The 27882-nt window shown below is 36.8% G+C and overlaps 2 protein-coding genes across 4 annotated transcripts in view; one reads left to right on the top strand and one right to left on the bottom strand.

Moving 5' to 3' along the window:
* Positions 1-20: 20 nt before the first annotated feature.
* Positions 21-20613, bottom strand: LOC306896499 (testis-expressed protein 2-like). Of its 3 annotated transcripts, none has more exons than XM_079460572.1 (12): positions 20404-20613; positions 10385-11832; positions 8850-9050; positions 8465-8744; positions 8002-8183; positions 7775-7918; positions 7492-7591; positions 5697-5817; positions 4039-4161; positions 3046-3255; positions 2794-2914; positions 21-2715 (listed from the first exon to the last, which is right to left on the bottom strand). In XM_079460572.1, the coding sequence occupies exons 2-12, from the start codon at positions 11819-11821 to the stop codon at positions 2575-2577; spliced, it is 3060 nt and encodes a 1019-aa protein (XP_079316698.1). In that variant the 5' UTR covers positions 11822-11832; positions 20404-20613; the 3' UTR covers positions 21-2574. The 3 variants fall into 3 exon arrangements, with proteins under 3 accessions (XP_079316698.1, XP_079316697.1, XP_079316699.1); XM_079460571.1 differs by lacking the exon at positions 20404-20613 and adding an exon at positions 16014-16205; XM_079460573.1 differs by lacking the exon at positions 20404-20613 and adding an exon at positions 15479-15587.
* Positions 20575-27882, top strand: part of gga1 (golgi-associated, gamma adaptin ear containing, ARF binding protein 1) — a 16633-nt gene continuing 9325 nt past the window's right edge. The window contains exons 1-4 of the mRNA XM_079460576.1: positions 20575-20703; positions 23286-23370; positions 26894-26969; positions 27390-27488. Of these exons, the coding sequence (XP_079316702.1) occupies positions 20655-20703; positions 23286-23370; positions 26894-26969; positions 27390-27488 (309 nt within the window). The 5' untranslated portion in view covers positions 20575-20654. The remainder of the gene's footprint in view (positions 20704-23285; positions 23371-26893; positions 26970-27389; positions 27489-27882) is intronic.

Genomic DNA, 27882 nt, shown 5'->3' with positions numbered 1-27882 from the left:
AAAGTAAGAAGAAGCCAAGAAACGTTTTTGTAACCTTTTAATAACATTCAAATTAATCAAAACAACAAAATTGGACAGTCTATCAAAAAGAAAATGCACAAAGAGGGAGAACACGTTCAATTTCTTTGATTTTGCGTACATTCTACTCAAATAAAAAAAAATACCCCGAAGTATGGCCTGTCTCTGTGGTTCCCCCACAGATTTAGAATCAATCACAAAGCAGCTATGATCACGTGTACAGTAATTCACATTTATACAACAAGAGCCATTTACACTTGGGAATAAAATCAATACCGTTAACTTTTTAGACAAAAAGAAAAAAGCTAGAAAAATAAAATGAAGCACTTAACACAGAATTACTCTTTTCGAAACTAATCATAAACAATAATGAATGTTCATGGCTTTGTGGTCATCCAAGTTTCAAATAATGACTGTAGACAACAGCTCTTTGTTGTTCAATATAAGCACCAGCACAAAAATGATGTCCAACTACCAACAACCACATACTGTACATTAAGGCAAAACTTGGAGTTTCAAGTAAAATAAATCAAAACTGTTTTAATAACATTCAACACAACATACAGCGATTCTGTACATTTTGGTTTGAAAGGCAATACATTTAATAACTTGTAAACAAGGCATGTGGCCATAATGTGTTGCACTTCTAACCTCGCAAAAGCATCAAAACGTGGAGGTGAGATTTATCATTGTTTAACAATTTGATTGTTCAACTTACAATTAAACGGACGGTTCACAAAGAAATTATGTTATCATTTATTCACTGTCATGTTTTTCAAAACTTGTATGACTCTTAGATCATTTCAGAAATGTCTCCATGGTTTAGTGTCGATACAGTGGGGACCAGTGTTATTTGGTTATCAACATTTTTCTCTTTTGTGTTCTGCAGAAGTAAGCCATACAGGTTTGGAATGACATGAGGGTGAGTAAATGATGAAAGGTGTTTTATTTGTGGGTGAACTATCCTTTTAATTTAAGGAAGTGGTAGGACAACAACAAATTTGGCAGTTGTCTACTGTTTTTACAGCCCTATGAAACCCTATGAGTCCTGCATCTCTACCATTGGAATGCTTAGCAGAACAAAAAGGGTCAACGTATTCAAAATAGGCAAAAATGGCTATATTTACAATCAGTTTGCGAACATATTTGTGCATTAATTGCATATCTCTATAAATTAACATTTTTTAAATTCTATATTTTACATTCATTCTTAAAAATAACACTCCGTTCACTGTCTATATATTATTTTTACTTACAAAAACATATAACACACCTTCATACATACATCTACATAAAAGTGCAGTACGGAACAATTAATTCTTTGCGGTATAGTGACGCACTTTCATGAAGAATAAGTGCAAAAGGGCTGGCTGCAATTCACAAGGTTTTGGTGAAACATTAAAATTGTTGAACAAATCCAAGCTAAGTTATGCAATAGGTAAAAAAATTATATTTAAGTAATACATAGTGTTTTGTTCTGCATTAAAGCACACCTGTTTATTAACAACTGCCGAATAATATTTGCACAATACTAAAATGATAACTGCTACTAAATATAGACATTTATATATGTTAGTGGTTATATTGCATTTATAATGGTTATTATTGTGACTCAGATAAGAGAGCTGCTAAAGTATGTGTTACTTAATATGAAATGAGGATTTTGGTCTATATGTCAAAACCTATCCTGTAAACTCTAGTCTATTGAAACCCATGGACAAAATAAATGGCTGTGTTCTAAAACTCAGTAAGGCAGCTTCAAAGATTAAGAATTTGTTTTAAGTGACTTTCTAAAAAAACTTAAATTCACAAAGGTAATAGACAGAAATTATGGATGAGCCGTTATAGATCAAAATCAATGCAAATCTATGAGTCCCAGCACTTGATAACTCAGAAGTGCACAAGTGCTAAGAAATGTTTTGCTGTTTTGTTATGTGCCATTATGGCTGAATTCATCATAATAGTATTGTAATGCATTTTATTATACTGATACAGTGTTAGGATATAGACAACGGTAAAAACAAATCAAATATAACTTCCACATTTGTAGACTCACTTACGACTTTACTTTTCCCTAAAGTACTTTCAATACTTAAGGTACAGGCACACTATAAATGGTAGCCAGTATATTATGGTGTCAAAAACTGGACCCAGCAACTTGAGGCTGTTTTTAACATTCAAAAAGAGTACTGCCCTATAATCACGTATCAATGACTTTTATTTTCTTTTCTTACAATTACATTAAGGTAAACGTGTAAAAAGTAACCGTTTTTATTTTGTCCTTCTTTCTTTGAGGTGTTTACCTGACTTAATAGAATCTGCATTACCAATAACCACATACAGCAGACAAAATAAATGGAAAAAATCTTCATAAATCACCCGTTTACAAATAAACTGACAAGCAGAAACCCTTCGTGCTTTATTATATGTGCATACTGCAAAAATAAACCATGGCTGCATTCATAACACCCACCTTTCAGATTGAGAAATTGATTTGAAAGATTAACTGCGATAGGAGATTAACTGCCACCCTCCAGGTTTTTAAAATGAGCTTCTTCAGGCATCTTCAGATCCCCGAATTTCAGCCTCTGAAGCGTTCTGCCCACTCTTTGCATCTGATGTACCGGAACGAGTATCAGTCGCTGAATGCATGATATCGAGCCAGACATCATCCATATTAGGCATAACTAGTAGTTTCTGTAAAAAGGCAGAAACAAAACTGAGACCATCCCTATAACTCACCATACAATAGAAGGATATGCACCACTTGTATACCTGAAACTCCTTATCCAGTTTATTTTCTATCCAGTCAGTCACAGGAGCAAGAGTGACCTTTCTTTCCCCCAGCTTTGGCTGAGCCCTCAGCTCCAAGTGTGGAGGACTACGGAATCCATACCTGAAAATGTCACATGTATTCAGAAACAATCCTTTAGAAATAACGTCAATTGATATGTTAAGTGCAAAAAAATTATAACAATGTATCAATGTCTATTGTTAAAATCTTTTCAATGCGTATTAGAAACCTACCATATCCTGTCAGTGGGCGGAGGGGGTATGTTTACAGCCAGAATCCCTCTGCACTCCCGTAACTCTACAGTCAATAACAGTGGAGTGTTGGAAACTTCCTCCATTTTCTTCTTAATGAATTCAGTTTCTGTGGCTTTTTGGAAATACTTGTTTTTGGCTATTTTATCAACAAAGCGCATTATCTTGCTTGGCTTGTGGATCCCAACGTACCTGTTAGATTGATGAAAATAAACGTCAGGTCATATAATCCTTAAGCTTTCTCTGTAATATTTGTCTCAGTAATATTTAGGACCAAAACATATTGAAATGAGGATAATCTATTATTTCTCCAACAAGATGCACTAGATCCCCCCTTATTATTGACTAATGCATCTCCAATTCTAATTTTAATACCAATCCTGTCATTAAAATGCAATAAAAAATGGTCTTAGTCAAAAGATGTGGGTCATGTGCCCAAAACGGCAATTTTTGCATTGTATTGTAAGAGTGACTTCTATAGAATGTTACTCTTAAGCAGGGTTGGTTCTAGAGTGAGAGGATATTTGCAGGTTTTCCCAGAGACATCCACATTTGTGTTCGAATATACATTTAGTGTCTAAAAACGCATGGAAAATGTGCGCTGTGCCACTTTCTCTTTGTTTCAAAGTGCTTGGGCGCTTGGGCTGTCGTGTCGTCTGCCATGTAAAGAAGAGTCGGGTTCCGCAAAAAATAAATGGATTTTCAGCAGCTCCATGCCTGGAAAAAGCAGCGTGTCTTTGCTTGAGTGAACCTGCTGCACTTCTACATTTAAAATAAGACGCAAAATGTAAACGGCCCCTAAGTGATTCGTACAAGACATGTTTATGAAACATTCGTGGCTTCACCCCTCTTAGCCCACCCCCAGCGCCGCCCCTGCTGTAAAGTACAATATCATGCAGACATTGTCGCTGAATCACACGGTATAAAAAGCAGCCATGTACTGTATTATGGAACAACACCAGAATAAGTACGCACCCCTCAGCTCCTAATGGAATGCTTTTATCTGAAATATTTTCAGTCGTTTCCTCTTCATCTGATGAACCTGCACTGGACGACTCTTCATCACTGTCTGCCAGGCAGTATGTACGTGGCCTTATCCTGAAAGAGAGATATTATCACTTGCGTACTGTAACTTAGTCATAAGTATTTGCATGTAGTTAATGTGTAATAGTATTAGTAATATGTGTAAGCCGTGAAACACAAAAAGCAGCACAGGAATGCATAAAACTGAGCCAAACAAGCAAACATATACAGAATAAATGACTCACCACAAGACAGGAATCAAACAGAGGACACAGGAAAAAATAAAGTAAATTAGTAAAAAGGAAGAATACAAAGATGGACAGAAGATGAAGATGAACAGAAGTCATGCTAATCATTTTCCATATAAACAATGGTTTAGCAAAAACGGTTATGCTTGGCTTTTTTTTTTTGCATATCCTGCACCCTTTACTTGCAAGCCAAAAATTCATGTAGACAAACCTCTCAACAGATTACAGTATTTACACAGCATAAAGGAGAGAGTGGTGCTCTATTCCAAAAGCAAAAAACGTCTCCGCTGAGAGCTTATTATCTTTTTTCACATAATGAATTAAGCAAAAAATGTCCAACCAACCTATTTATTAAAACAAACTTTTGCAATTTGAAGACTTTTACATGAAATATATTGTACTATGAAGGAGCGAGCAACTTACCAATAGTGCACAAAGGTACATCTGTCATGTTTAAAGCAAGTTTACACAGTGACAGTAATTTTATTACGTAATTCCAGAAACCAGAAGTTTACCATATGGATGTTTCTGTAGCACAACACAACATATATGGATTTGTTTTCTTGAGAACACGCATGCTGCCAAATCTATACCCTAAATCTTTAAAGTCATTTTGCATAAACGTCAAGGTAAAATAATCTAAAAGAAGCCACCCATCTTCTGGTGTACGTTGTAATGATCAAAATTGCAGTAACTGTCATATTCCAGTGAAAAAGTAAAATGGAGGATCACTAAGATCAGCGGATTCTCTTACTCTCCCCTATCTTAACAACAAATACATTCCATTGGGTATTTAGGAGGAGCAAAACAACACTGCATGTGATGGCTCTTTGTGTTTTGTTAGCTGGTGACCATTTGTTTACAGGCAATTCAGGGGTAAAGTCAAACCTGAAAGTATGGTGTGACGACTTTATCTATACTGTTACTGTATGTTAAGTATGTAAGTGGTCTGGGGAGACTATTGTGATTACGTCAGCAAAGTGGGTGAGATTGCAGGATATGGTATGGATTTACAACGGTCCTTTCATGCTCGGTTACAACCTCTCTTTCATGCTTTTTTGTCACCTGAATGCTTTGTTTTCCAAATGGCTATGAGTGCAATGTATTTTCTAATGTAAGTCAGACTGGATGACTGCAACACCCAAGTGGTGCACTCTGACTCTACAATAAAGACTACTGCTCAAGGAAATCCAAGTCTTCTGTTTTTCACTGGAAAAACGTTTACAACACTCCCATAAATACATAGTACCAGAAATCACTTTCTATATAGAGAAGCAGTTTCCCATGCAGCTGTATAAAAAGCTACTGAGGCTATAGACTGACAAAACGCCACATACATGCACTACAGAATGCTTGACTCACCCTTCTTTGCCAATCTCGCCAAGACCCTCACCCTCCTTCCCGAGTCTGACAAGATTCATCTTAGTCTCAAGGGTCATGAGAAAAGAGCCCTTGTATGAGATCTCCAAATCGACCCATAGACCTGTAGAAATAAAACAAAATACTATTTACTGCATTACACCGAGAGAACAAATGAACACAGCTGTAATGGGGTACATATAACATACACCATATACCATTATTGAGAATAAATAAAAAAATAAGTAAATTATTCCTGTTTTGCACTGTATGCATATAAAGACAGTTGAGGTGATGGTAGATCAGCACCATTTTATCGATGCACTTCATTAAAAGAGTAATAGGGAAATTTTGGTGGCATCTAGCGGTGAGGTTGCGAATTGCAACCAATGGCTGACTCCAGCGCTCCCCCCTCCCTTTTAAAGCACTACGGCGGCTCTCACAGGACAAAGATGTCGTCGCATTTTAGCTTCTTTACCAAAGGAGATAATGTATTTTACGAAACTCATTCTGTGGAGCAGTTTGTCTGTTTACGGCTATTATAGAAACAACATGGCAAATTCAATGCAAGGGACACGCAGTGTATGTAGATAGAATGTTAGAATGCAGAAGATGTCGTGGACATGCTGTGTGTCTCGTTCTGAAAAGAAAGCCTCTTTGTTTGCCCTTCCAGAAGATGAGACAACTAAAAACGAATGGTTACATTTTACTTACAATACCGTAAAGCGCATTTAATGGATGATTGCTTCACAAACCTGGGAGAGATCAAGGCCGGCTGTGCACGAAAGCTTATGTTAAAAACCATTACAACTTCGCAAGGACAGTCTGGCGCTTCAGATTCGCAGCCTGTAAGTATATTTTCATTGTAAAAACCTTACCAATCCTTTACATACTGCTCAAGTCACGCTGGCAAAGTTGATGTTTTGGCTTGATCATCTTCATTTTCCGGATCAGATTCGGGATCGAATTAATATAAGTACGTACCGATGACATATTATCACTTGTATATACAATTGCTTTGGAACCTGATGTTCCAAATATGGTAAGAGGCGTTACATTTCCGTCACACGCTTGCAGTATTCGACCACTACGCACTGGTTTAACTAGTCAATAATAGCACACCTTTGCTTTTTATAACTATGAGCTTAGTTTCAGAGAACAGAGCAGAGAAAAAAAAAAATCTCTTTGTTCCAATCTTGCCCCGCAAAGAAGAGATTACATCTCAAATAAATGATAATATTAATTTTAGCCGTGTCATATGACCCCTTTAAAATAGAACACTGTGAGCTCATTAGAGTTCCACAAACAACCACTACATGGTGCCACTAACTCGTGCTGCGGTGTCATCAGCATGGATATCAGTATTTGAAAATCGCTAAATTTAGCTATTTGTGTTTATTTACATTTCCATTTTAATTAGACCCTTCATTGCAACGTCTTTTAAACGAGTAGTAATTCAACCTACTCATTTATTATAACATTATTATTTCAAGCCATTCCCTTTCTTATCGCCATCTCGCTATTTCAGTCAAAATAGTAAAAAATGTTGCTGTAATGAATATCAGATGAACCCCCTCTGTTAAGAAAATAGATCCGATTTGCGCAATTTCAATGGGTCGTCCCACAAGGTCCAAAAAAAACGGAAAGCTGTATTTATATGGAAAAATCACATTCCTGTATATTGCAGTTCTGTCAGAAGATCCTCCTAAATATTTCACATGGCAACTTTAATGCTGGACTTCAAACATTTAAGTAAATAAAATACAAAACGAGTAGAAAAGAGTTGCTAGTGTCCTACCTTGATGATCCACTGATGGCTGGGAGGCTTTAAGGATTCTGGGAGTACTGTGACCCATGTCCAGCTCTGTTAGCTTTAGTTCATTCATGAAGTATGGCAACTGTAATAAACCGCAACAGACATCATCAGAATACAGGTATGTGGAATATTTCGGTGATCCAAATGATCAGAGGGAGGATATAGGGTGTTCATTTAGGGTAAATTCTTGACCAGTCTCAAATAATTATAACCTAAATCTGTACTCTAATGAAAGGATGGAGTGAAGAAGAGGAGATATACTTACCCGAATTTTACTCAACTTCATCTGGATCTTTTTTGACACAAAGTCCACCCATTGCTTTTCCCTAAAGAAATCCCAAGCAATGCGACCTACAAAAGCATTGAGCCAAGAAACAGAACTGTCCTCATTCACAGGGGTGCTTGGTAACTGAAGATCAAAAACATGCAATTGCTGTCAGTTGCATAGAAAAATACATGAACGTTTACAGACTCTAACACAGAAAGCAATACCTTTTTGCTCAATGCAGGGCTACCATGTTGACTCTGCATAGGACTGGCAGCTACACTGTTGGCTGTCTGTGGTGACATGTAATTGGCCATATAGGTGTTATAGTCCATGAGGGGGTTATGTTTGGCACCGACAGTCAACTCATCCAGGCCTCCACTGCTACTGCTGTGTGACAGTGGCAGAGCTAGAAAAGAAAAAGTATGCCAATCAAAAGCTTTATTTGCACTTTTTACAACCATCACACTTTATTTAAAACATTTTACAGCAAAATTAATACTTTACAGAAATGACCCGATTCAATTTTAAGGTACTTAAACAGACCTGTACATCCACTAGTGATGGTTTCATTCTAAAAATATTGTTTTGCATTTCATAAGATAAAAAAACCATACATGGTATAAACTCCATGCACACACATAATCATCACAAATTTTTTATCATTGGGTTAACCATCTTTTAACTCACAGCTCTTGCTTTCTGGGAGACTTGAGACCTTTTGTGGCGCCTCAGACTTGTGCTTGGATGCTAATAACATTCTCCTGAACCATTCTTCTTTTTCTCTGCCCGTTCTTCCAAATAGGTAAAGGGTGACAAAGGGCTCTTCGATTTCTCTTTCCTCTGATATTACAGAATGTTCTGCCTCTGCTTTAGATATAAAATCCTCCTGTTTTCCCAGCTCAATGCAGATTGGATACTTTTTGTTCCAAATGCGCTTTCTGGCAAGGCTTTGGGGAATCAAGAAAACCTGAAAAGAAAGTGGTATTGTAACATGTCAAGAAAAATTTAAAAATGTTGCATGCCATCTACATTGCTCAAACAAATTCAAAATAAAACCATGCAGTTTCCAAACCTTGCTGTCTGTGAACTTGTAGATTCTCTGACTGATATACGTTGTATCTGGTTTGGGTTCGGCGTAAGAGGCTCGGCGGGGAATATTCTTATTGGGTGTAGAGAGGCGCAGTATTGAGCCCTCCAGACGCACAAACACAGAACGAGTCATAGTTGCATGATAGGTTTCTGGGTCGTAGTCCTGGATCTCATTCATCCAGCCCTGCAAGAACATTATAAGGACATAAAATTGCACCCATCCAAGTTCTAAAAAGTTTAAATACTTGCAATGTAAGGGCGGTGTCTCTCAGCTTTTTGCCTATTTCCAGTAAGATTCCCCTAAGGTTTTACACAATGCTGAGTTTATCACACATGGGGGTTCTCAGTATTAGATTAGAATTTCAACATCACCCCGATACTAGTCTGTTGCCATCACTTCAAGAGTTTAGATGTGATTGAGCCATCAACTATTTGTTAGAACCATTTAGTACAGTTTTCCATTTCAAAGCATGTCTCTTTCCCTTTTATATTACCACTCATTCAAAACGATTTTTGAATGGTCTTCCTTTTATTAAACAGGAAATACATCTTTGCTTTCTGAAAACTATTATCCCTTCCAGTTATCCAAACCTTTGGTGTATCTTACGCCGTGGTTTCTCTGACCTCAATGGAATGTGACCTTGCTGTAAACTCTAAATTATTACATGTGCTAGATTTGCTAATAAGAAATATACAAATATTTTCAAAATTGTTGGTGTACTGTAGATTTGTATGTTGGCAATGAATACAAAATCTACAAATCAACAGCCAATAACAATCTTACGGACTTACTGAGTGAATATTACTATTTGGTAATGATCAGACCCGCAAACTCGGAAGAGGTGAGAGGAGTCGTAATTAAACATCTAAAATGATCTTTGTTGTCCACGGTTTATGAGAGGTGCACCTTCCTAAGTCTTTCCTACAAAAAGGATCCTAATCCTTTCAATACAAAGGATGCATGTCCATCGGAAACAAAGTGCTTGCAAGTTTTGGTTTTAAAACGTGCAGGATTGAAAAAAGAAAGTGTGGGACTGTTGTTAAAAGAGTTATTAAGAGAGAGATAAAGTGCAGAACGTGATTGATGCGAGTTATAAGAGCTCAAAAAGAAAAAAAAGGCTTATTAAGAGCTTTCATTTAAAGAAAGGTAAAAAATCTGAAACAAGCAATACAAAAGTAATCCGATTCTGGTAGGCCCAAGGACCAAAAAAAGACGATGCCGTTATCTAGATTCTGGTTCTAAACGAATCCAGGTGCTGGAACAAAGACATTTCAGACGCCTACATTTATTTCAGTTTATTGACATCTCCAAGGTTTACTTATTTTGAATGAAAGGGAAAAAATACAATTTCAGTGGGCATTAACATTTTAAATTGGTTAAAAATCTGTTAGTTGTATTTTGTTCAAACGTTTGTGTAACTGAAACAGGAAGTTCTCCTGGACCAGCATTGAACTAACGCTATATACGTCATTAGAAGTGGTCTATTAACAATAGTGGTAGACAACAAAAATACTAACCTTGAATAAATCTGGCTCCTTGATATCCAGATGTGCCACATTGCAAAATCCCTTCTGAAATAGATTTGTTTTTCCAGTTTGTTTGGGGCCTGATAACCACACAGCACCAATTGTTAACAAAAACCCTAGCGCTACCCCCATGAATGTACCACAAATATAGGGGGACAAAGGCAGCACAAAATATCCATAAATCATTAAAGTCAAACCCAGTAAGGTTTTGTATGGGATGCTTGAAGTTGGTTCTACATCCAGGTCATCTTCACTGACCAAGTCTACACTTTGATTACTTTCTCCATTTATACCATCACAGTCACCATCTGGTTCTGTGTATGAATCAAATTCATCACTGTAAAGCTCACAAAACTCTTCATACTCTTGTTTGGCCAAAGCTGACATAGAGCATTTGTCCAAATCTAAAGATGAGGAGGTCGGTTTCACATTTCTTGAATCCTCTGCTAAAGCCAGCTCAGCTACACCAGAAGTATCCTTGTCTTCCACATTGTCTTCCTCCTCTTTGATACTGTAGTTTTTGTTGCCCTCTGGGTGATCATGAAGTGTGGAAGAACTTCCAAGCTCTGACATACTGGATGAAAGTGCTTTTGGTCTGTAGATATTCGTACCTTCATCCCCAATAAATTTACTGAAAAGATTTAAGGGATCTGAGATGACCTCAGATAGACGACGCTTAGTGTCCTCAAAACGTGCTTCCACATCAGATACTTTAAAAGAATAAGTCTGGTTGTCAGTTGAGATTAAAGATGAAGGGGGCGCAGTTTTGGAGTCCCAGGTACTTGCGGACCGAGGCTGAGTGAACTGCCTAAATAGTTGTAACGGAGACTCTGTTGAGCGGATCGACCCTGAAGAGTCCTGATTCGTGTCTGTAGACCATGACTTGACAAGACCTTTCTTCCGCTTGCCATGACGCATGGAAGGAGGAGCTGGAATGCCTTCCCGGTGCTCAACATCAATAGAGAGAGACTTCATGAGGCTGAGAAAGGCTTTATCCATGGAGGGCAAGGACACAGATTTGGAGGGGGAAGATTGGGTTGGGTTTGAGGGAGCAGGTTCTTCTGCCATAGCAGAACCCAATTGAACAGGGATGGAGACACTTTCTTCCAAACACAAAGTGTTGTGTTGACTTGAGATGGATGGTAGTGGTTTAGATTCATTTGAAAGTACACCTGAAGCAACATCACTTTCAGAATTAATTTCACTTTCATAAAAAAGATGTTCCTTGGCCTCCAGTGCTGTTACATCCTCTTCACTCTCAATTGTGTCATATAATGACTCTTCCTCATCCTCTTTACCGAGAGCAGAGAAATGAATGGTGATGTTATTTTGGGACTGTGACCGTTGAACATGCAGTTTACAGGAGGAGTTTGGCTGTGCTGTTGGAAGCATTGGTTGGTCAACTTGGCCCTTCTGTCCAATACTCATGGTGTAGCTACCTGTAAGGAGACAAAGATATACAAAATATTTCAATAAAGCAACCTCTGAACGAACTTCTTTCTAAAGTCTATTCATTTAGGAAAAAATATAAATATGTTAATAATTTTAATGTTAATAACATTACAATTATTTTATGTTTTCTCCAAAATATGTTCTTGAGTATATACTTTAGGTCTCACAAAACAACAACAAACAATAAATGTGTCCTCTGTTTAAAGATTTTTTTTGTTGGATGTTCTGACTACCTCCTACCATAATCAATTACTGTCAACATGAATCCAAGTAAGGTGGAAGGAATAAGGTGACAAAAAGTTTTCAAAGCTTATTCAGTAACATCAACACCCTGCCAGCAACACGAGATATTTGCGGTCCACCCCACTTCCAATAAATATAAAAGATCGATGGATGCACTTTTTGCTGCTTCAAGAAATTGCCCCATTCACACTGCTTGGAAGAAAAATAATATGTGGTATTATAAATCCGACTGCACACAAATGCATTTGGTAATGATCAGACCCGCAAACTCGGAAGAGGTGAAAAAGGTGACATCCATACGTCGGTGGGAGGATTGTCATTTTCTTCAGTCTTTTGGCCTCCACAAGTTTCCATGTTTTAATAACATTCAACATAGGGAAATTTTGTTTCTAGGCTGAAGTATCCTTTTAAACTGCTCTCTCAGTAGTGGGATGTCATACACTGATTGGTCGGTGCAACACTGCATGCAGTCGAACGCCTGTCACCATGTGTACACTTATACAAACAATCTGATTTATCTGAACAGAGAGCAGAGCTGAAGCCTAACCACATAATAATAAGCCATACACAATAGGGACAAATAATTACCATGGTACTGCTTGTTTGGAGGTAACTTGCAGGTTTTTGATGTAAAGCTAGAGAGCTGAAAGAGATATAGGCTCTATTTACACCGTCAGTTTTTGGGATTGACAACTGCATTTACCCACAGGTGTGAGTCTGTAAATGTTTTTTTAACATAGCAGATGAAATACTGTATGATTACGGAACCGTAGTCAAGCCTGTTTTATCACCTGTAACTCTGGTGCTGGATGTAAATATAAAAAACTTATCCTTCTTTGTAAAAAATAGAGCATTATTTTTTAAATCGAATTGGTGCACAATAACAGTGTGCACACGATTCCGTCCAGAATATTGTAGTAAATAGCTATTTGCTAAATTTGGATGCACACAGAATATTTACACAAGACAGTTGCCATTGCACTCTGGTTTCTATGAACACTGATTCACCTGTTTGGTGTTGGAAGATGAACTGTGCATAACATTACAAAGCACTGTTGGGGCTTTGTTTTACCACTTTTTTCTTGTTACACTATTTCATGATGTACTTTATACCAGATAAAGTACTGAATAATATAAATTAACACTTACTATACGTTCAAGGTTTAGGCTAGGATGCTTAAGTATGCATCACTTACTGTTATTACTATAATGAACAGAGGCAAAATGTAGGCTATCTCTGCCTTATCTGTTTGGCAATTTCGTCCCTCCTCCAACAAAGAAAATGTCAAGCTCTGTTTGTTTTACAGTCATGTCCGTACTAGTTAACCTTGCAAGTTAACCTTTGTATTGCGACTTAAAAAAATATTATGGTGGCAGAAAAATCAATTGCCACATATGCTGTCAAGGAAGTATAACTTACTGAATCCAGAGCAGAAGTTCCTTACAAATATGAGAAAACCTACGACTGTCAGGAGCAATAAATGTTTTTTGTAATTACTAAAATGTATTATAATAATAGCTATAATTATTAAATAGGATTAATGGTGCACTACAGTATAAAGCCATATAAAGGCAAAGCTATTGACCTGAAATCTATTTTATGTCCAAAACAGGTCCTGAACAGGTCTGTCAAGTAAAGCTACATTCTTACTATATGGTGCAACATCAGGGGGCCGGTTGCATAATAAGCTTAGACTAGTTTTACTGGTCATAACGACTTTTTAGTCAGTTGCATAAAAAAAGTAGACTGGACTATTTGAAATCTGCAACTTACGTCTCTTTAGTAGTCTAACATTGTTTCGCAAAACAAAAAGTGAAATCGAATAGCCTGACAGTCAATATAAAGAAAAATGTAGTCTGAGCCGGCATTAGACTATAGTGGGTGAATAAGTGTTTTTGTAAGAAAACATTAATACTTTGATAACCATAAAAACTGGCTTTCAGTTATGCTATATGTATACTTTATGCACACTGCGAGAGAGCAGAGTTCCAAGCAGGAATGTGTGTCATAGGCAAGTCATGAAGCTCATGGGTGATTAAGTTGCCAAATATAGGTCAGATACTTCTAATTGTTTATTATTGTTATCTAGAATTGTGTTCTTTTGCGTTTGTATTTACATTTTTATCAAACTTTAAAGTTCTGCTATCAAAAAGAGGGCAACGGTGTAGTTTTTCCAATCTGTTTTTGTAATATAATTCAATACCTTATACCGTGATAAAAAATGTGTGATTTATATCTGAATATAATTTCTGGATTGAAATTTTTTTCTGGAAGGTAGTATAGTCCCACCCTCAGGCCGAGACATATGTCATGCAGAAAAGAAATGTCGCTTGATGGGGGTGGGAAGTCTCGGACTTTGATTAAAGTCCCAGCGAAAGTAAAACATACAATGCCTATTTTTTAGGAAATATTGCAGTGTATTTTGTAAATAGTTTATCAATGTGGGTCATTCTCTTTTGAAAAATCGTCGGAAGCAATAAGGATCGCAACTTCCGCTTCACAGGACATTAAAGATTATGAGGGTACATGAAATAAATGACATGCATGGATAAATCAGACATAAAAAACATTGCTGCTCTAGAAGAACAATGCTACACTAAACCTTTATAAAAGATCTTCCTCACAATCACTTGGTCCTGCTTGCTTCTTTTTTGTTACATTATATTACAAACATTCTAGTATATTGGCGAATGGCGAGACACCAAATTTCAAGAAATAATATCACAATTCAAGAAAATCTAACAATCACTTCTTGTTTTAATCAAGTGACCGCCCCTAAAATAAATAAGCATTGAACATAAGAGACACCTGTGCAGCAATAAGAATTTTAAAACCAGGAAGTAGCTGTGTAAATTCTCCATTCCAGTGATCAATCTGCTTAGTTGTTTCATGCTTGTCAATCATTTTACATTTCTGAAAAAATGAATTTTCCACTAACCCACAAAACTCCAAGAGTATAAGAAATAATGACCGTAACACTAGGCTGACATGTAGAACATACCATATACATAAAACATTGTAACTAGGAGTTTACTTAAGTATGTGGTTTCCATGTGGTATGTGGTATAGTCACTAATAAAATAACTTGCATAACAGATCTTTTAAATTATTATTATTAAGAGTTTTAACGTTGAGCGTTCAAATTCAAATGGTCCATACAGGGGCATATATTTATATACAAATATGTTTTGTAAAAAAGTAGCTTGTTTGTTTTTTGAAATGACATGCGTTATATTAAAAAGAGGTGTTTGATCAACAGGTTAAAACAGGCTACTGCTGGGGAATATCTTGAATTCTTTTTGACAAAAAGTTACAAGGTGATATGAATTACAGTTCCATACTGTTAATCCACGGGCTACTGTTGACAAACATCAAGACATAAACCTTACCCTCAGCTTTTCATTCACTTAATGATAATTTCTGCGTCTGATATGTGAAGTGCCTGAGCTTCTCGCCATTGAGAAAGTATGTTGCTTCACACCACCACATCAGTATTCTAATCAGATTAATGTTCTTGCACACACCTACCAAGGATCAATAGTTATAGATGGCCAAATATTAACGAAAGACATCAATAAAGATTTACTGTTAAAATCACGATATAATCATTCATAATTAACTCGTTTACTTTCTCTAAAGTAGACATATTTAGATCTGCGTAGATTTTTATTGCAATCTAACAAGACGATTGAAAAAGAGAAAACGAGGTTTGGAGTAAAAGCACACGGTTTAATAACATATTGACCTTTAGTATCAATTTAAATACAGCCTCAAAGAGTAATGTACATTTAAAACCTAGCGTCTCAGACTACGTAAACGAAAACACGGTTTAACAACACGGAAGACTTATTTTTGTGTGGTGCCCTGCTTCACAATTTGGTTCGAAATCAAAAACTTTCATTTTAAAGCTTCAAAATGTCCTACCTTTTGAACTTTAACTTCATCGTCTATCTTCATATTGAACGCTATACCGCTGTCCAGTTCACGATACCGATGTAAACAGAATATGTTGGGTTTAAGTTTTTAATCTGTCACATGTCATCGTCAATCCAGTTCCTGATAAAAGCGACACGGATTGACTCCATCCAGACCTGACTAATCGAGCCCTGCAGCGCCAGATCAGTAACAGCGATAGACTTTAGAAAGCAACTCATATACCGCTTACTTTTTTGGGGGTTTTAAAGGGATACTTCACCCAAAAATGAAAATTATGTTATCATTTACTCACCTTCGAGATGTTCCAAATCTGTTTACATTTTTTGTTCTGATGAACACAGAGAAAGATATTTGGAAGAATGCCTGACCAGACTTGTCTAATGTAAAAAAAGCTTTCCTGTAGCTTAGTAGTAAGAGCATTTGCATTAACAACGCAAGGTTGTGGGTTCGATCCCAGGGGATTGCAGTTACCTATGTATAATGTATAGGATAATGCTATGTAAGTCGCTTTGGATAAAAGTGTCTGTCAAATGCCTAAATATAAATACGTAATAGGAAAAAATACAATCGTAGTCAAAAGGCCCCAGAACTGTTTGCTGTCTTCTTTTGTGTTCAACAAAAAAAAGCCTATAGAGCTTATTAATCGACGTCACGGCACGTTGCATGCTGGGGCGGCGCCGACATCTTTGGAGGTTGTAAACTAGCAAATGTTTTGTTTTACTATAGCTCTCGACTTGCTTTTTTGCGTACAGTGGTGTGAAGAGATTTAAAAGCAGTGGGAAATATGAATAAATCAAGTCAAACGAAACAAAATTGAACTGAACTCACTAGCAAAAAAGAGCCACTGCCACCTATATGGCTGTGACACCCAGCATTTAACACAGCGTGAATTCAGCGCCACATTCTCTATAAAGTAATTTTTCCTACTATGGGAATCAATCTGTTTGGTTAAATGCATTCTTCCAAATATATTTCTCCAATCCTCAGGTCCTTCCACTACAGTTATTTTTAGAATCAACTTCAAAGCATTATCAATAGTCTATAAATTACTCAATGGTCTGGGACCTAAATACATTTCAGATATGCTTATTGAATATAAACCAAACAGACTTCTCAGATCATTAGGATAAAGTCAATTAGAGATAACAAGGGTTCACTCAAATCAAGGCGAGTCAGCGTTTAGCCATTTCGCCACCCGTTGCTGGATTCTGCTTCCAGAAGACATCAAATGTTCACCAACAGTGACTACTTTTAAATCCAGATTAAAACACACTTGTTAAGCTGTGTATTTACAACCTGAGCACTGTGCTGGTTTACATCAACTGCGCTTCTATTTCTAACTTATTTTTTTTATATACACAGACATTTTTCTTAAAATCTAAAGCTTAAATAATTTGCATTTTAAAGATACGTCTTATTTCTCTTTGTCAATAATTTTATATGAATCACCTTGAATTCCCCTTGTGTATGAAATGTGCTATATAAATAAACTTGCCTTGTGTTCATCTGAACTAAGACATTTATACAGATTTGGAATAACTCGAAGTTGAGTAAATGATAAAAAAAAATTTGTGTGAAGTATCCATTTAAATTCAAACCCACTGCAATGTTACGGATACTACTACTACTACTATTACTACTACTAATGATAATAATCAAGTCTGAAAATAAAGCTAAAGTCATTTTTGTGATTTACTGTTTTCTACAATCATCCATCATAATGTAAAGAACATTCACTGAAAATATAATCTTGATATCTTTAATATCCACTGAGTACTGCCATTCAGGGCTGCGTAGACCGATAACATTATCAAGTTTGGCCATTTGGGATAGGGCCGTGTTGGCTTCTCTCTCAAGTGCATACAAAATGTGGACAATAGTCTTTCTTTGTTTCTATTACTTTCAAAGTTGTAGTTATGGAAACTTATGAGGTCACACAGTTTGCATACATAAGTGCTGGGACAGCGACATTCTTTTGCACAATGGTCTGATTTTATACAACTGTGACACATTTTATCTTCTTTGACATAGAACTTCTGTCTTATCATGAACTTTAGACAATTACAAAGCTGATCAGCACATGTATGCAGCTTTCATCACTTCTTTTTTAATTACTTTTATTATTATTGTGCTAATAAGTTTCAATCATTACAGTTTGAATATTAAAGTGGTCATATTATGTTTTCACTTTTTGAACTTTATTTAGTGTGTAATGTTGTCATTTAAGGGCGGGATGTCCGATTTCTCTTAGCCAAATTACCAAAACAAACACACCCTACCCCCATCTTTCGCTTTCGTCAGTGCTCGGCTCAACTTATGTCCCTCCTGTGAACCTTACTGCCGATGGCTACTAGGTTGTTTTGGTACTCGGCCCGACTTTGTCTAAGCAAGCGTAATTTGGAAATCGGACACCCTGCCTTTAAGTATAAAATAGATATACTAAGTTACAAGGTCCACTCCAAATAGAGATATTCTCCTTAACAAATGTTTTTTAAGAATAAAAGCAAACTGCTCGTAGGAACTATTAACACTGCAATTCTTCTTGATGTTGTAACTTCACAATGGCACCCATGGAAAACAAGAAAAATGGCAGGGCCTGGGTTTAGCTGTTTTGATATTAGTGTGTTGGAATTTGACTTCTTAAGCCTCTGTTTACCATTCATAGATTCAGCTACCCCAGTTCTATGAAATTATAACCAACAATGCGTTTCATTCTGTACCAATCAGCAATTAAGCATTTAGATTTATGTATTTGGCAGATGCTTTTATCTAAAGCGACTTACATTGCATTCTACTATACATTTGTATTTATTTATGTTCTGACTGATGGCAAAAGGTCTGGGACTCTATTGTGGCTTTCATCAGCCAAAAATAGCCCAAGATGCCGTTTCATAAACTTGTAGACCAATCGCATTCACTTGTTTCCAGGTGGACTGTTAAAGAACGCAACACATCCGTCTTTCTGTACAAATTAACCAATCAGATGATGAGTTTGAAACTCTCTAAGTGTTTTCAGTAACAGCAAGTGTGAAATGGGCATTAGATATTCAGCCAACAATTTGTGAGCATGACATCTGAGACTAGGACTAAATGTGGTTTGGAGCAATTGATCCTGAACAAGTGAAAGTGGTTGGTACAGCATGGGAATGGTTCCATAAGTAAGATCAACTTGTTGCAAAACTAACTTGTGCACTTGAAAACTCAGAGGGGAGAGAAAGAGGTGCATTTGATGACGTCACATGGTTGAGCCACACCGCCCCCTAACGGCAATCACTGCCGAATCTGACGTCCCACAAGCTCACCTTCTCCATCTTATGCAACTAGCCAATTAATGACTGAAATTAAACTTTTTTAAGTTTTCACATATACACAAATCGTGAATATAAATTTGATATTTACGACTTTTGTTTGGGATACTTCAGAAGGGATACACAGAACAGGATATTGTGTGCTTTTATAGCTGAAACATAAAAGGGTTGTTGAGTGTTTTTTTAACCTGTCTCAACAATCTTAGGTTTCCTGCAGTGTTGATTTTTAGTTTATATTTATTTATTGCTTATTTATATATCGGGGAGGGAGGGGGAAGACAGTTCAATCAGAAATAGCTTTTATTCGTCAAGTGTGTGAAAACAAACAAGAATTTGTTGTGGTTTTCATAAGCTCTTGGTATATACTCATGTAAATATACATGACACGAGAACAGGAAGAACAATAAGTGAGTATAGAAGTAACGAAAGACTAAGGAAAAAGTAGTAGTAGTAGTAGTAATAATAATAATACTGTTGTATAAGTCTAATTAACTGGTTAAAACCTCGAAGCCAAAAGAACTTTCAGCCAAGAGGCTTTTTCATTGAACATTATTCAATATAACACGATATTTTAATGTAAATGTTGTAATAATAAGTTATAAACTATAAAATCCATTTAATTCTTTCCCATAAAAATACATAATATGAGCAAGAAATGCCTACATAGCAGTCATTACAGTTCCTGAACGGAAAAGAAAAAGTCGATACTTTTAATTTTCAAAAAACAATTGCACATAATATTACATCATTGTGTAACAGAAATAAAAAATGTCTAGCGGTAATGCCGGTGTTATGGATCAACTGGGGATCGTGTTATCTGGGGGCATCATATTTGTCGAATCTGCCGCCATCCGACATCTGCTGTGAACTCGGTTCAAATCAACACCACGCACGCGCATTCCCCCAGATAACATGACGATCCCCAGTTTATCCATAACACCGTAAATGAGTCGTGGCTGTCACAACTTTTCCCACTCTGCCTTCCCCTATTAAAAGCATATTATTCAAAGTAGCGTCTACATACAGTTCCTAATAATGGTATCGTTCAGTGTAAACATGTTGAAGATTACCGAACAGTCATCGTGATACGCTATTTTCTCTCAAAAGCCGTTTATTCACCAGAGTGAAGCCTGTCCTCCTTTGACATCCATTCAAAAGAAACGGTCCCTGGTCTCCTTCCCTGATACTGCAGCGTTACGCTTTTTGAGCTAACCTAGAGGCTTGCCCTCAAGCAGCTTTGCTAAGTTTCCTCTTCCCTTGGTTGCTGACTGAGACGACACTGACCACTTGTTTCCTCGCGAGATTACATTTGCGATTTGGTATGAAGATGGCGGCTCCGCCTGAAGAGCACAGCTTACAGTTCCGCATTAGTAAGTCAAATATATTTTGATTACTGATCTTATTTCTGTCAACGTTATACGGTAACATAACACAGGACCGATATGCGTTGATCGGGACTAATGCTTTTGACGCAGGTTGTTTACATTGTGAAGACTGTTGGGGACTGTTGGTACTGTTTGTAGCATGCTAACGCTTATTTAAAGCAGTTTTTTAACATGAGTTTGCTTTTAATGTGATCGGCAAATGCTGTGTGCATTTATCTAATGTAGTTGGTGTTAAATACTAAAGATTCAAAGACTTATTGTTAATTTGCTATATGTAAAATCGCTTTATACAGTATTTCTCTGTCTGTCAGAACTACGGGAGGAGCCTCTGTGAGGAAATGTCACATGATCAAATAAGATGCCGAAATAAATTGGTAGCAAATGTGTCATTCTTGCCCATTTCCTTACTGGGGCTGAGCATGAGAGTCAAGAAAGGATGATGCATGTGCTACAGTTTTAGTCCGGTGCTAGTCAAGGTTTCTACCACTCTTTTTGATCCTTAGAAATAGTAGAAATTTGATGTAAATACCCTCTCAGAATGATTGTCTTTATCTTCATGTGCTGACAGCTGATCACATTAGCATTGATGCTTTAGTTGGAATGTTTTACAATGCAGTTTGTTGGTTCGCACGACAAAGCCTACTAGTGTCAATTTAGATCATGCTTAAACATGTTAACATCATATAATGGGCGGTTCTATATTTTGGATGTGACATTTTTATTCAAAACTTGAAAAATAAACTACATTTTGAGTGTATGCAGGGACCGGCCAGTGTTTTATTTTCGTTTCATTTACTAAGATTAGATCTATGGTTTCGAAAAACGAAACGGAGATGCTTGTACGTGCTATTGTTTCTTCACGACTGGACTACTGTAATGCTTTGTACACGTGTTTGAGCAAATGGATCGTTTACAAACTGTACAGAATGCAACTGCTAGGCTTTTGACGATGTCCAGCAGGGGGTCACACGTTACCCATGTGCTTAAAGCACTGCATTTGCATCCTAATAATTTCAGAGTGCAGTTCAACATTTTAGTGTTGCATGGTCAAGCCCCTTCTTATATCCAGGATATAGTGCAGGCGCACACCCCTGGTCGTTCTTTGAGGTCTTCAGGCCAAGACCAGTTAGTTATTCCCAGAACACGTCTTAAGACTAAAGGGAATCGTGATTTCTGTGTGGTAGCTCCGAGGCTCTGGAATTCTCTGCCTTTAACGTTAAGAACTATGGGTTCTGTGGAGTCTTTTAAAAAAACATCTAAAGACACATATGTGTCTGTGTAAGGTGCTATATAAATAAACCTTACTCATATTTTTGAATACTACTGTTAAATAGACTTGAAACATGTTATAGTTGTTTAGAATTGTATTTATTTGTATAATGTTAGTTGTAATTGTGGTTGTATAACTCTTGATTACCGAAGTATGTGTCAGTAATAGTTTAAATGTAGGGAAAAGTTTGAATTGCCTGCCCTACATATGGGTTTAAGGATGTAAACATGTTTTGCTTTGCTCATAAACCTTTCAGTAATGGGCCACAATGCTCCTGCTCCAGCCTCCTAGTAAAACAATCATTAGTTCCGAGCTCTGCTCTCATGTAGTTGTCAGATCTGTGCTTTTTTTATCCTTGGGCATTTATATATACTCAAGATATTTCTTTATTACTTTGACATCCATTTGGCTCAATTGACAGAATCAAGCATTGTGAACAGGTTTGTGTACTAACTGAATGTGATACAAAATGTCTATGACTGTTTAATGTTCTCAGACTTCTTTAAACTGTTAAAACTTGCATGCTGATGGATCTGACATTAAATGCTAAGTTAGCCTCAAATGTTATTTACAGATAAAACAAAGTCAGCTTATTATATAATAAAGATATGTGCCTAGCTGAGTGCCTTTACTGCATAAGTCCAAGGAAAATCTGTATTTCACAACAATCATTGTCAGAGGAGCAGGCAATAGGCTCAATGCATGCGTGACTTCTGCATTTCTCGGTCAGAACCCTTGGCAGTTTCCGGTTGGGGAGACTTAAAGCAGAGAGAAATGGTAAAAAATTAGGAAATAGTTCAATTTAGCGGATGTTGTACATTGCGGCAAACAGCAGTAATATATAGAGGTCTTAATGTTATAACGAAATGTTAACTTATGATATGAAAGTATCATTTCAAATACTGTAGAACAGCACTTTTTAGTACCGTTACTGTGTGCCGCAATGTACAGCATCTGCAAAATTGAACTATTTAAAAAAAAATCAATTTCTCTCTGATTTAAGTCTCCCCAACCGGAAACTACCTCGGATTCTTCCTGCGAAACGCGGAAGTCACGCATGCATATAGCCCGTTATTAACCCAATCTTTGTTATCCAGCAGCCTTTTAGATCAATGTTTAGATCATTATAAAAAGTAAAAATGTCCTCACAAAAGTACACAAGTTATTGTTTGCTTGCCTTGTTTAAAGTGAAATGGTTCGTTTACGATCTTAAACGACAAATATGATTTGACCAAAAAAAGTAAGTATTTTCCCTCACTTTTTAATTTAGCTTTTGTCTGTTTTGTATCACCTGTAGACAAAGCGACCAACCCTTTAAACCAGGAGAATGACTGGGAGAGTATTCAACTATTCTGTGACCAGCTCAGCAATGAACCTGACGGGTGTGTCTACTTTTGTAGTTTGTAAACCTTAAAGGCAAAATTCTTTTTATAATTTTATAATATTTCTCATAACTTACTTACCTTTCTTCTATGGAAGGTAAATCCTGCCAAATTTAAAAACTAATGATGAAAATTTCATTGTACATAATTGCGCACACAATATGTGCCAAAATTAAAATAAAATAATTTTATTTTCATTTTACACTGACAATGCACTGTCCCTGTCGAATTGAAAAAGAAAATGCAATTGGTGATTTGACATTACATTTTCACTAAAATCTCCAGGCAAGAAAAGGTCAATGTGAAAAAGAAATTGCAAAAACATTCTTACAAAGGTTTGTATTAATGCGCACGCAATAATACTGACACAGTTTAAATGATAATGTAGAGTTTTCATAATTTTATTTTAATGATTACAAAATGACTGACTGTTGCGTGATTCAATACCAAAATGGCAACACAGTGCGCATCAAATACAGAGTGAAGAGCGATGTAGACCTACAGTACAGACCCAATGAACACACGTTTATAACACCAGTCATATAGGCCTACATGTATTCTCATTGTGTGTGCACTGTGCATATTTTAAGACTTCATTGTCAGCTATCTTTCTACTGTATACATATTTGTTTATATTTGTCTTCTGGCTCTAGTCTATTATAATACATCTGATTATCAGAACTTAATTTTATATATTCATACATTTTCATAACTATGGTGAGCATTTACAGTAAATTAACTGTAATAAATAAAATAAATCTAAGAAAAATGAGGTATTAGATATAGAATTATAATAGGAAATTGTTACCGTGAAATAAAATTACTCAATCCGTGAAATACATATTGGGTCATTCCGCCCACCCCTACTTAGCACAATGGAATCCATCCTAATGTTCGGTTTGAGGTTTTTTAGCTATGTTTAACTTCATGCACGTGTTATGCAGACCAATCTGCTCATAATATCATTGTCAAACGAGAGCGATATGAGAGTACCCGGCTCAGTATGCTAACCTGGCGTACTTCATAATCATAATCATTCAACCAATCGTTATACGAAGTACATCACTATGTTATGAATGCATTTTGTGTATTGTGCGTCTGTTTAAAGTTCTCTCTGAAGTTCTGTTGTCATGGCAAAAAAACATCTAAGAAGCACTAGTGTTGTCAAAATATTGATAATTAGAAACGTATCGATACTGAAAATCAGAAATGGTTCCAATATGCATGTACAATACTATCGATACGAGCTGTTTGTTCACTCACTATTCCGACTGAGTTAACACACAACATTTGAATGCAGTGACAACAGAGCCCCGCCTCCTCTCACAGACTTGAATCGCTTTCCGTGTTAACCATAGCGCTCTATGTATGTGCGCTGATGAATAATTGAATCCACTCATTTCGTTCGCCCCCGTTGTTTATGTTATAAAATGGCCAGTAAAGTCTCTGTAACAGTTCTCATGTTTAATGCACGCGTTTCTGTCTTCATGTGTGCTCATCAAAGATTTCATCAACTCGTCTTATTCACTCTGGTTAAGTTGATATTTAAAATAATGCCGGTGCAGGTAAAGTCTCCGCAACAGTACTTTGCACGTTTGATGCACGTTTGGTCTTCTGTTTTTACCATAGTGCTCCATTTGCACAAATATTTTTGTTTGCTTTTTTGGTTCGTTTGCCTAAAATATATATTTTTATTATATGGAGACGTATAATCATAACTTGCGGCGGTGTCTCATCTGATTGCATTATGCGTGCGCTTGAGCACGTAATTAATATTTTAAAGGTTCATTGTTATGGGTTTGTATAGCTCTGTAATTTAGAAAAATGGTAGCAATTTTAAATCAGATATATTTTTCATAGCTTAAACCATCATCTGATGTCCCCATTCGCCATGTATATTGAAATATTTCAATTAATATGATAAACGTGTGAATAGTCGGCTAATGGCTTATATGAACAACTATTTGACTAAAGAATAGAATTGTGTGAGCATTAATATAAACCTTTGTAAAAATGTTTTAAAAGTTTTTTTGCCTTACAATTTCGAAAATGAAAGCTCAAATCACGAATTGCATTTTGGTATAAACATGAAAATAAAATTGATTTGGCAGGATTTACCTTCCATATTCTTCAGCTGACCACAAACAAGATTATGCAATGTCATCTCTTAGCCATCAATGGACTCAGTAGGGCTTTTCACACTGCGCTTACCCCAGGGTTATACCCCGCTTTTAAAGGTCCCATTCCCTGTGATCACATTTTAAACTTTTGGTTAGTGTGTAATGTTGCTGTTAGAGCATAAACAATACCTGCAAAATTATAAAAACTCAAAGTTCAGTGCCAAGCGAGATATTGTTAGAATTAGCTTTTCAAGGACTACAGAGAATGGCTGAATCGGACTACAGCCCTCTACTTCCCGGGTACATGATGTCACTACTCCGAGTGCTTTTAATAACCTCCGCCCAAAGGAATACGCCAAAAAGGGGCGGGGCCTTCCTTAGAGAAGAGGAAGAGCCGCTGAAGTAGTGTTTGGTTATCAGAGATAAACATTTGACTGATCTACCTGCTAAACTACTTTCACTTTCGTCACAGTCCTACACCTGGTAATAAGAATTCAGGTACACACATTCGGATAACCAATGGTCAAATAACAGCTTCCATGACTTTAACATCGTCTGTGAAAGCTGTTCTGTGTAATACCCTGATATGGTGTGTGTGTGCGCATACCTCTAAAACACTTTTATGAAACGTCCTTTAAAGTCCTGCTTGCATATGTCTCCTGGTCAATCTGCTTGTTTTATTATCCAATAAAAAATAAGGCAATATAAAAAGGCAAAACTAACGCTTCTGTTTTTAGTGTTAATTAATATGACCGGTCTGACGCCTTTAGGTCCGGTGTCATTACCCTCGCCATTGTAGGAAAACAAATTGCGATCTCTAACAAAGATTGACGTTTGCACATGCACTAGTAGACCTCCGTTAAAATGAGAAATACGAACATCCATTGTTTAACTCCCAAAAAACATAATCAAAGCCTCAAAAACAGCAAAAGAACAGTGCCTTTAACCCCGGGTAAACGAACGTTTCTCACGCCCCATTTTACCCGGGGTTATGAAACCCTGCTCCGAAGCAGGTTTATGTTGACCTGGGGTTTAGAATGACCCACTTCAAGTGTGAAAAGCCCTAGTATGATCAAGCTTACATCATTAACGAAATTTTAAAGCAGGGTACAAACCAAGCAAAGGCAATATACTACAGCCGACAAAAAGGAGGCTGTAAGGTTGATGTATTGGAATGAGAAATACAAAATAATGAGGTGGTATTAACCTGGGGTATTATTTAAGAATAACAGAGAGGCCCTAACAATGCGATACATGGACCTTTAGAGCAGTTCCCAAACTGTGGGTCGCACCCCACAAGTGCGTAGTCTAAACGCTTGATTTACACACATCCTTTTAGTATTTAGTACCCTGTAGTATTAGATTTTAACGTGTTAAATCTGTAACATCTGTTGTGTCTTTAGTCCACAGTTGGCCACTAGGCTTTTGGCTCACAAGATTCAGTCTCCTCAGGAGTGGGAGGCAATGCAGGCACTTACGGTAAAATCCACATCCAAGCTTCTTCTCAGAGTCTGTCTGGATCAATGTTGTTGGATAGCATTTGTTTATATTTACTTAAATTAAATTGAATATTTAGTCTTTGTTTGTTTAAAACAAAGTTAAAATCCACTGTGGCAACAATTTTATTGCTGCACCACAGGTGTTCAGTCATAATAAGGAATGCTGCACTGTACTAAAGTGCATGTGCCGATTCAATAATATGTCAGCAAAATATTAAATATTAGCAAAAATCCAGGATGGTGCATGACAAGGTTGATGTAGGATTTCAATAATAACTTAAGGCTGTCGTCAACAGCAGACACGCTGTACCATCACACCTTTTATCCAGAGCAACTTACAAATTCTTACAAATAGAGATAAAACAAAAATATAAAAAGTAACATTCGTTTTTCTATCAAGGTTTTAGAAACTTGCGTCAAGAACTGCGGGAAGAAGTTTCACAATGAAGTGGGGAAGTTCCGTTTCCTGAACGAGCTCATCAAAGTTGTCTCCCCTAAGGTACTGTCCTGTCTGTAGTTCTCTGTGGAATGCTTAGTAAAATCTGTGAAATTTATTTTGGTTTTGGTCTTTATTTTGTAGGTATAACTGAATAATTATATTGAAAGGGAAACCATATGATTGCTTTGTGTTAGGAACCGACCAAAATAAAATTGACATTTTTCACTCAGATTTGCTTAATAGATCTAGGTGTTATATTCCCACTATTTCAGCACAGTTGAATTGCCCAATAGGACAATTCCCACGCCTTATGCGTGACAGAGGAAGCGGTCAAGAATATGAATTTAGGAAAAGGAGGTTTCACCAAACCCAACGCAACCATACGCGCCAACCCGTTGGCTAAGGCTGTTAAAGCCCCTCTGGCACCAAGAATGCAAGCTCTGTGCCCCCGGTC

Source organism: Barbatula barbatula (genome assembly GCF_947034865.1).
Source record: "Barbatula barbatula genome assembly, chromosome: 7".
Taxonomy (NCBI): Eukaryota; Metazoa; Chordata; class Actinopteri; order Cypriniformes; family Nemacheilidae; genus Barbatula; species Barbatula barbatula.
This window is presented reverse-complemented; position numbering and strand designations above follow the sequence as displayed.